The following is a 10,057-nucleotide window of genomic DNA, read 5'->3' as shown; positions in this document are numbered from 1 at the left end:
CTCTATAGGCAGTCTGCCATGTCTGCAGCCACACACCAGCTCACCCATTCAAAGGCTTCGCTGGTTTTTGGAAAACGAGTTTCATGTTTTGTGAATATTAAACCTCCAGTAAACACTTTGATGCATCCACTGTAAGCTTCTGAAACCGATCCAAATCTCCCTGAAGATATAGCAACAATACAATAGGAAGAAAAAGAAAAGAAAAAAATAAGTAGTACAGCTATGCAATGTCATGTTTCCAACAAATGTGGATTTAGAGGAAGAAACTGACAGACAGGACCTCCACTCTGCTGGAACATCAACCAACAGGCGGAATGATTATTACGCAAAAGGACCAAGACTTCAAAAACAAAAATACAGATGTCTGATACAGTTTGATCTAATATCTTTTTCCAAAGTCTTAATTACTCATGTGACTGAACTGTTTGACAGGAAAGTTCATCACGCTTTGCAACAAACATTGTAATATGTCAACGGGAAGTGGGTCATTTAACTAAGCATCTGTATACCGCTTTTATTTATTTTTAAATGTTCAAAATAAAGATATTCATATGCGCATTAAGACATTTCAGAATTTTGTGAACTCCTTCACTTTGAACCCCAAAATCAAACACTGTCTTTAGACCTGGCAGACGTGTTTGTAAAACCAGGAGGCTAAAAAAAATGTAATAATTAGTTTGCCATTTAAAATTCTGCTCCGTCATCTTGGCAAAAATATCTTTACTAAAAAAAAAAAAAAAAAAAAAAAAAAAAAAAAAAAAGCAAATTAATTGATTTCAACGTGAAACACTATAAGCTGACAGATTTAGTTTTTGCACTTAATCCCCGTTGACCCCCTGATGTCAACTTTCCCTTTTGTGTTGTAAATTATGTTCCCATTTCTGAAATCCACAGATGGTTTAAACAGCCTGACACAAACCCCAACTCCATCATAACAACAACAACAACAACGCTAGAAACACTGCAAATTGAAATTAAAAAGCATTAAAAGATAATTCATGAAACCATTAAAAAAAAAAAAAGTTAAAGAGTACGTACGTAAGGCAAATATATAATCTGTTCTATAAACAATAAAACAAGTAGCAGGGAGCTGTAATTATTTCTCTTCATCTGTCAAATTCACATTTACATTAGTGGAAGAAGAAAGCATCACTCTTATTTGATATCATCAGTACTCCAGTCAGATAAAGATTTGATTATCCAAACAGTTGACTGTAGGAAGTGTGACAACAGAACAGACCAGAGTCCGGTCTTGAATTCTTGTCCACAGCTAGGCAAGACATCAAGCTGTGTGTTTTGCATTCAACTTGCTCACACTGCTACATCTGTACCTGTGTGTGACTACACCTGTCAGTGCATACCTGTAACTGATGTGTGTATCTGTGTGTGGAACAGGAAGAGGTGGCGAGCGCCCGTGGCTAAATCAGGCCGATCGCGCTTCAGTTTAACAGTGAAGTCGGAGGCCAAATGTCTGAGGCTCAAACGCGTCTCCACCCAGAGCACCTGCAACAGGACGCGACAGCCCTCCTCATAACCATCGCTTCTTCAAGTATTCCAGATTGTTGATTCCAGTCCTGTATCGTCACTGATGGTCCACTGATGGATGGATGTCAAACGGATGGATGAACGGATGGATGCAGCTCATCTGACGGGGAGGCGCAGGGGGCGGGAGAAAGTCAGGAAGCACTCAAATGGGAAATCATTTGAGATTCTCCCTTCCCAACTCTCTACCCCACTAAAGAGTTTGTTTTTTTTACGACAAACTTCCACCAGGTTTGTTTCAGCAAAAAAAAGCCACAACTTGCAAACACAAGGAAGAATTACAGGACTTGTAACAGACCGAATGACACTTGGAAGACTGTTCAAAAAAGGTGGTGAAGGGGAGTGAGAGGGGGGAGGGGGGAGGGGGGGGAGGGAGGGTGGTCAAACAGTTTGGCAGACACAGCGCTCCCTAGTGGCCTCTGCTGGAAACGATGACCGGATATATGGGTAATACCAGTGCTGTACAATTGACAAAAAGTTAGAAGCAGTAAAACCATTAAAATAAGGCAACTTTCAATGATCGAGTCCATACTGAGGGATTGATACAAGTCTTTTTTTCCTCTCTTTTTATCATTTGGTTCTTTAATATTTTCCCCTCAATGTCAAGCCATGAAGTAAATCAAATATTTTGAATAGTTGAGCCCCTCAACTGAGAGCACTGGGGGCTTTGCGGATGGAAATGTCAGTCGCTTGGTTGAAACCACTTTGGTCCGGTTGGATGTCAGAAGCAGCATGGCCTGCAGCGTGGTCTCTACGTGGCTTTCAGAATCAGTCTTGTTCAAACTATTTCCAAGTCTCTAATCTCACCACATGCCGAAGAAATTATAATAATAAATCTGGGGAGGAATCAAAATATCTTTCAGCCAGCAGGACAGTGGCGATCAAAGAGGGGCCCAAGTGAGAGGGAGGGGTCAACATGAAAATTTAGAAAATAAAAGAACAATTTCCAGGATTATAAATCACCACTGAACCGTCTACCGTGTGGACTGGCAATGATTTGTAAAATAGGAAAAAAGTGTTTGACACCCCATCCATTCATTGCCTCATCAAGACAGAAAAGGTATTTTTTCCTCAAAAACTTAGAACTAATTAATAAAGCAAGCCATATTAATTATTTGTCTTCCTAGTTTCTCAATCAAAAGTCATTGTAGTAAAAAAAAACTATTCTCATGCTTGAATGAAGAACTGGTTGCCCCTCCCCCCTCCTGTGGCGCAGAAAGAACCAGCGACTTGCAGACTTGGTTGAGTTGATCCATGTGGGCCGATGTGTTTGTGGAGTTACTTCAGTGTCTTGGCATCTGGAGCAGGGTCAGCAGCTGGGGCTTTCTGGCTGGTGGGTTTGGCATCATCCTTGGCTGCAGGGCCCTGGGCGAGGCTGGGGCCGGTGCTGGCCTGGCTGTGGGGTCGGCTGGAGGGCTGAGAGGGGTGCCGGCGGCGACCGTCCCCACTGGACGAGTGCCTTCTGCGACGTCCTTCCTCCATAGGCGGCTGGAAAGAGAAAGACACCAGGGTGGAGATCAGATGGACAGTCATTTTTTTAAGCACAAAAGCAACTTTAGAAAACAAAAACACAATCAGTGGGATTGCGTCCACTAAAGAAACCAGGTTACTAAGAGAAAGAAGGTTACATCGATAATCGGATGATGCTTTTAAATGCAGTGTTTCCTTTATGTTGAGTTTGTAGTGGCGGCTCACCATGGCAAAATTTCTGCCGCCACTCTATCAGAAATAGGACAGACGCAATATGTAATTGCCTTTTATATTATCCTGAAAACACAATGCAACCCCCGTTGGCTGCCACTCACAATGCAATTTAAAAACAAGTAGAACTATTCAGAGGTGATTGGGCCCGTGCAGTTTAACTCCACATACTGTTGTGTTGATGGAGATTATTGTCAAAACGTTCACTTTCTTAAGACTCGACTAAAAAACAGCTCCACCACTGCTGAAGTAAAACTATTAAAGTAACCTGGTTACTGTAATGTGCATGTACTATACATACACATCAGTCGTCTGGTGTTGACCCCAAGGTTTCGATCACCTGAGGTGTAATTTCTCATCAATTTTGACAGTTAATCAACAACAATGGTCTTTTTAAATAGGTGTCTTTTTTGTTACCTAAACAAGTAGACAAATAATTATGAAATAAAACCTAGTATTTTTAGTGAATTAAGTGAAAGAAAACTACCACTGCTAACCTGCTGAAGCTAACAGACAACCAAGAAGCTGAGGGCCATTTCTTATCCAAACTATTAACACACCATGTGGTACCTGCTCAGGTGAAAACCTCAATGTGCTGCTCCATCTCTTCAGGCTTGCAGATTCCTACCAATCAGCCTTTAGAAACCCCAAAGAATATATGAACTCACGTCAATTCTGAAATCTTCCAGACGCTTAAACTTGTGCAGGTACTCCTGCAGCTTGGGGTCGATCTCCAAGGTCTTGGCTTTGGAGTATTTAAGGAAGGCCCAGAACTTCTCTAGTCCGTAAAGCTGGCCTGAGGACAGCAGACAGAAGAAAAAGTTAGCCCCAGTGGATTAAAGTGATTCTGGAAGTGAACCTTTTTCTTTAAAAGACAAAAACCTAAGCATAAACTAATACCACAGATATTCTATGCAACTATCATTTTGTCTCTTCTGATCTGTGCACACTGGGTTTTGGTTTTTCTGTTTCCAGGACTTCTCACCAGCCTCGTAGTCTTTTGTTGTCTCTTCCTGGAAGTCTTTAAAGATGTCTGGCCTGAACTTCCTCTCTAGACCGTAGCTGTAGTACCTGAACAGGCACTCCAAACCGTACCTGCAACATACACACAGCAAGTACACCTTTTATTTAGTTCATTTGATCCAATCAACAGGTCATATCTTGTTTTATTAACTCCTCCACAACCACACAACTAACTACAAAATCCTGAGAGCTCTTTCTCCATCCATCAGGGGTCAAGGCTCGTACCTATATCCTTCTTTCCCGTCCTCGACCACCAGCTGTCTGAACTCCTCGTACATCTTTCTGTTGAAGTGATCCCGCAGGAAAAATGACCAAAAGCGGAAGAGTGTGTTCATCTCCTGTGATTGGCCGATTCCCAGCCGCTTTCGCTCTGTAATTGGTCGAGAAGAGGGAGATTAAATGGACAGGTTTACATAAAAATACAAAATGAAAAGAGGACTTTTTAAACCACAGGAAGACCCTTATAGAGCTGGCTCAGGTTTCCCTTGGACCATCTCTTAGTTATGCTTTTATAGTTTTAGACCACCGGGGGACTTCCTCTGACACACTGAGCTCCTCTCTCTTTCCATCCCTCTGCATTCATGTCCTAGAAATGGTTGTTACCAATTTAGCTCTGGGGAGCTTATTTCCCAAGCGTCCTTATGTTTTCTTGTCCCGCAGTTTTCCTTGGATTAAGGTGGCCCCTAAATCATGGCTGCAACTGTTGCCGTGGTCCTGCTTGGCACCCTGCTACGTCTGATACACCATTAACTACTCCAGCTTCTATTTCTACTCACAGTTCCATTATCTCCATTGTGATTATAATTGCCACTGTTCATTGTACCCCCAACCGGCAGCATCAGACAACCGCCCACTGAGAGCCTGGGTCTGTCTGAGGTTTCTGTCTAAAAGGAAGTCTTTCCTCGCCACTGTCACACTAAATGCTTGCTTTTGGGGTTATTATTGGAATGGTTGGATCTTTGTAACTTATAGTTTGGCGTAGACCTATTCTATCTGTAAAGTGTCACAACTCTTTTTATGCATTGATACTATAAATAAAATGAATTGAAGAAGAAAAAAAAAAAAAGAAGACATTCAATGTAAGTAGAAGAAGAAAACGTGTACCATTTAGGCAGCGCCGACGGTACTTGTGGTAGACGTGTTGCGTGAAGCCATTCTCCTTGAGCAACTCGTGTGATGGGTGCTGGAATTTAGGGAGGGACTGAGGTGTGCAGCCAATGTTACCCAGGGCAGGGATGCCCTCCGACGGGCTGGCATTAGAGCTGAGAGGGGAAAAAGGTGGAGGAGGAAATGGAGAACAGAGAGTGAGTACAATCCACATCGAATATTAGAACTACTTGAAGTTAGTCCTGAGTCTGAGGTCATTTTCTGCAGTTTTACCTTATATCCATAAAAGAAAAATAATTCATTTTACAGTTTAAAAAACATTGGATGGATTAAGGAAAATAATTGCAGTCCTTTAAAGACCAAAGTAAGGCCCTGGATGTTGCTTTTGCTCCGCAGTCTGCTCCTTCACATTAATGAGTAAAAGGGTTATTTAAGTAACTCAAATTAAAGCAGCCTATTTACATTGTTGAAATATCGGAGGAGTTGTCAAAAGAAAAACATCATACTGAGAAACTAATCTGATGAGAGTCTCACCTGACGGAGGCAGTACGGGAGCGATGCTCTCTGGAGTCCATTACCCAGCCGACGTGACACTCCATGGGGGGGTTGGAGCTGTGTCGGGTCTTCCTCTTCCTGGGCGTCTGAAATGTCACAGAAACAACATGTTTAGTCTACAAATGTTTAGTCCGTGTGGTTTCTTTATCCCCTCACACCTTAAACCAGGTATCCGAACCACTGAAGAGGCCCATTTCCACCAAAATAAGTCTGATTTCACCCTCACTAACAGCCATCTTACCTTGGCATCCACAGGTCGACTTTCCTTCACCACTGGGTAGAAGCGAGGTGTCATAGTCTGGTCCTTCCGGTGAGGTGTGCGAGGCGTGCGGGGCGTCCGGGCACTGCGGTAGTTGGGCGAGTCAGGCACGGTAGTCGGGAGCGAGCGAGCTATTGAGGAAGGCTCGGGGGCACCGAAGAGTTTGTTTGCCAAAGCGTCTGTGGGGACTGAAGACAAAACCCAAAAATGTTCACACTTTACATTTTATAATCAACTGCCTCAAGACTTGTGCTTTAGTTATTCTCAGTAATCCTGGCATAAAACTTTGGAATGTCATTAAAACAGAAACAGTTGCCACATAATCAGTAATCTAATAGTTTAATTTATTCTTAATATGCAAACTCTGACACATGATTGATGAACTAAAGTGAGACGACACACCACCTTGGTTACCACTTCAACGCAATGACAGAGAGATGAAGGAGCAGAGCGTGGATTCACGACTTTTAAAGATCCATTTAATGCTAGTTAGAATGAAAACCAAGATCACTTTCATCACTGAATAAACCGAATGAGAACAAGTTTGGAAAAATAGGAAGGAACAAGCATACTGACCATGTTGGCCTGAATTTAAGATGCCATTTTTCTCTTTCTATGAATGCAGAATAACACCAGTTCCTAGTGTTACATTATGGTTGTTAATGTTGCTAGGCTAGAAAGTTTAAGATGGTTCCATTTTTTCTGCCACAATGGAAAAACATTGAACATCATTTCAATAATTTTGAAGAAGAAAAAAAAGGTTGAAGTAGCTAGTGTTTTCACTAGAAGCTAGCAGAGATTAGAGAAAGGTCAGAAAAAATGCATTGTTTTGTGATGTTGGGATACAAATTTATCCTCACAGTGTCAAAGGTTTTACCTCATCACCATTTAATAAAAATGACTGTGATATTACAGTTTTAACTTCAAAATCACATCGTCAGTGTATTCAAATAAAGAAAGAACGCTGATTGTGTAAATCTTTTCCGTCTGTACGTTTTATATGTTTTTGGTCCTTACTCTGCTTGTGTCGTGGGGGGCCTGGAGGGACTTCCTGTTTGGGGTCGACAGGGGGTTCAGGGGTCAGGCAGTCAAATTCTTCGCGGCTGATCAGGTGGACCTTCTTGAAGTTCTCCACCTCTTGCTGTAAAAAAAAAAGAAGGGAAGAACAACCGGTGTTTATAGGACGACAACCTCTTCTTCCTACAACTCTGGTAACCAAAGATCTAAAGATTATCAATTTATTTTGAATCAACAATAAAGAATACTTTCACAAGGAGGAATAAAAGAGTTTAGATAGTGATAACAATGAAATGTTCCAAAAAGGAAGTACACACAACATAAATAAAGACTCATTATACAAAGTGTGTGTGTGTGTGTATGTATGTATATGGATCATCAACAGACCTTATCTGCAGTAACCTGGAGATTAAGATGCAGCAGCAAAACATGGCTACCACAAACACTCTTTTCACCTTCATGACGTCTCTTACTGTTCTGACACGAGTACACCAACCAGCCGAGTTACATCAACGTACAAAACCCTGGATTTTGAAGTGAAGAACTCCTAATAAGAGAAATGCTCCTCCTACAACAGCTCAATTTAAAATCTTACTAGAAACAGAACAAAGCACCATTCCTCGAGCGTTTAATTATTTCACACGTGTGACTCACACTCGCCCCTTCACTCCACCAAGTAGCCTCAGATTTTGGAGCGTCCATCTTTGTCCACCCTCCTGCAGCCCGTCGGCTCAACCCCTCAGGCCGAGGCCTCGTTTGTGGGGTTTATTTATAAACAAGCGTCCTCTGTTCCACACGCAGCTGGATGTGTGCTGGCGAGCACGTGAAGGCCAAACAATGAGTTCAACAATGCTACAATGGGCAGCAATGACAACAATAACAAAACAAAAAAAAAAACTGTTCTTTGTTGGGTTTCCATATCCAGAAACAGCTCTAAATCTACTCATCTGGTCTTGGGCAGAAACACCTCCAATGTGACAATGACGTAACGTGGAAGCTGTCAGAAGAGCCTGACTTGAGTTATGTGTCGCTACAGGATGTTGCGTGATTGTGTTGCCCTCGAGTATATTCAGATATCAAGGTAGATCTCCACTTGAACGCAGAGATATTCAGTTCTCATTTTTATCTATGATGGGTTACTTTTTTTTTTTTTAAGATTTTGATCATTAAACACCAAAAAACTCATTTATAGCACAAGCAGACTTATAAAAAAAAAAAAAAAAAAAAAGATATGGGAGCTTAATCAGCAGCACATCTGTGCTTTCTCTGTATTTTAGGTTTTTACTTTTTACATGAGAAATTTCTGACCTGTCAACTTCAAAAGAGGACTTCACCTACACATAACTTGTGGGTGGGTTGTGAAATAAAATCTAGTTGGAAGTCACTTTAAACTGAATTTCTTTTCTTTTTTTATAAAATGGTATCTTTCAGTGAGAATGATTAAACCAAAAACAGTGAGCCTCATCAATGTTTAACTCTGACCTGATACCACGGTAAAGACATCACTTGCCGTTTTTTGGTAAAGGTTGTGGAACACATCTCAGTTATATACATTTTATTTATTACATAGTAGGTTGTAAAGAAGCTTATGATTTTTAAGGATAATTGATTAATTATTCAATTTTCAGTTTACAGAAAAACGGGCCAATGAGATTTGGAATAAGCCAAAACTTAGAAACATTTGATTTAATAAAAACAAAAGTTGAATTGAAATTGAATCTGCCTAAAAAAAGGGAAAAGATTTCAGAGTTTTTTCCAGCTAAGATGTGGTGTCATACCGTTACAATTGAATGCTAGTTGGTTTTTAAGAAGAAGATCTGCTTTGTCAGTTATGCAAGTTAAATAAAGTAGAAAATAAATTAAATATTGTTTTGTATTATCCTTTGTATCATTACTTCAGAAAACGGAGAGCTTTCTTTTGGAAGATGTTAAAATGATGAAAATAATGATTTGCTTTGTGAAACATGAATACCAAATATTAATTATAACATATTACTGTAATGCATGTAATCCACATGCAATCCCATGTGGGATAGATCATTATAACGAGTAAAGATTATTCATTCATTTTTCTGTCTCCAAGTGTAGACTGAATTAAGGCGTCTCTTCAAATATTAATGTAGGCAGCGGTTTGTCTTGCTTTTTGCTGACTGGCTCAGCTTAACCGCCGCCAGGGACAAAATTAGGAAGATTATTTCAGGACTGTAAATAATTCAAAGGCCAACCGTGCTAAAAGAGCTCACCTTGATGGTGGCGTACTCGGGTTCATACGTGTCGTCCCACAGGTCCTGCTCGTAGTAGAAGAGCCCGTCGTTGATCACTTTGACCAGCTCGCTGGACAGCTTGGCGCGCGATGTGTGGTGTCCCGTGCGGTCGCCCCCAGGGTGCTTCCTCAGGTAGGGTGGCGTCTGCGTCACGATCAAGATCTTGTTGACGTCGTGGTCGTCAATCTCGCCGTCCGTCTCCTCGTCCGACCAGTCGGTGAAGGTGTTGCGCCGTCCGTCCATCTGCTCCATCTCCTCGTCGAACATGAAGTCGAGCTCCTCCGGTTCGTCCTGCTCCGCTCCGTCCTGATTAGAGTTAGGAATAAAAAATGAGTAACCACTTTGTCTGATGGTTACTACACTAACTGACTAATCGACAAAATAATAGATAAATCATTAGTTGCAGTTCAGCAAGTGTTGTTCCTAAAAGAATAATTAAGCAATAATTTGAACACATTTTTTTCCTCACCTTATTTCCTGGGGTAGCAGGCGAGGGTGAGGAGCCGGACTGAGGTACCGGGGAGCGAATCGAGTCGTCCCTTTCCTTCTGCAACGACGGGGCCTACATCAGTCAACCGCATAGGAGGGA

The 10,057-nt window shown here is 41.5% G+C and overlaps 1 protein-coding gene across 5 annotated transcripts in view; it reads right to left on the bottom strand.

The window, feature by feature from the left end:
* Nucleotides 1-1,441: 1,441 nt before the first annotated feature.
* The window catches only part of larp1 (La ribonucleoprotein 1, translational regulator), a 55,627-nt gene continuing 47,011 nt past the window's right edge, over nt 1,442-10,057 (bottom strand). For all 5 annotated transcript variants that reach the window (XM_032533139.1, XM_032533140.1, XM_032533141.1 and 2 more), the window contains 10 exons: nt 9,938-10,030; nt 9,448-9,774; nt 7,205-7,328; nt 6,170-6,375; nt 5,908-6,014; nt 5,371-5,528; nt 4,492-4,636; nt 4,229-4,338; nt 3,912-4,039; nt 1,442-3,030 (listed from right to left, as the gene is read on the bottom strand). In XM_032533139.1, the coding sequence (XP_032389030.1) occupies nt 2,821-3,030; nt 3,912-4,039; nt 4,229-4,338; nt 4,492-4,636; nt 5,371-5,528; nt 5,908-6,014; nt 6,170-6,375; nt 7,205-7,328; nt 9,448-9,774; nt 9,938-10,030 (1,608 nt within the window). In that variant the 3' untranslated portion in view covers nt 1,442-2,820. The remainder of the gene's footprint in view (nt 3,031-3,911; nt 4,040-4,228; nt 4,339-4,491; nt 4,637-5,370; nt 5,529-5,907; nt 6,015-6,169; nt 6,376-7,204; nt 7,329-9,447; nt 9,775-9,937; nt 10,031-10,057) is intronic.

This window comes from Etheostoma spectabile, chromosome 13, assembly GCF_008692095.1.
Source record: "Etheostoma spectabile isolate EspeVRDwgs_2016 chromosome 13, UIUC_Espe_1.0, whole genome shotgun sequence".
In the NCBI taxonomy this organism is placed as follows: domain Eukaryota; kingdom Metazoa; phylum Chordata; class Actinopteri; order Perciformes; family Percidae; genus Etheostoma; species Etheostoma spectabile.
Note: the sequence above shows the minus strand (reverse complement) of the source record. Positions and strands in the feature narration are given on the sequence as shown.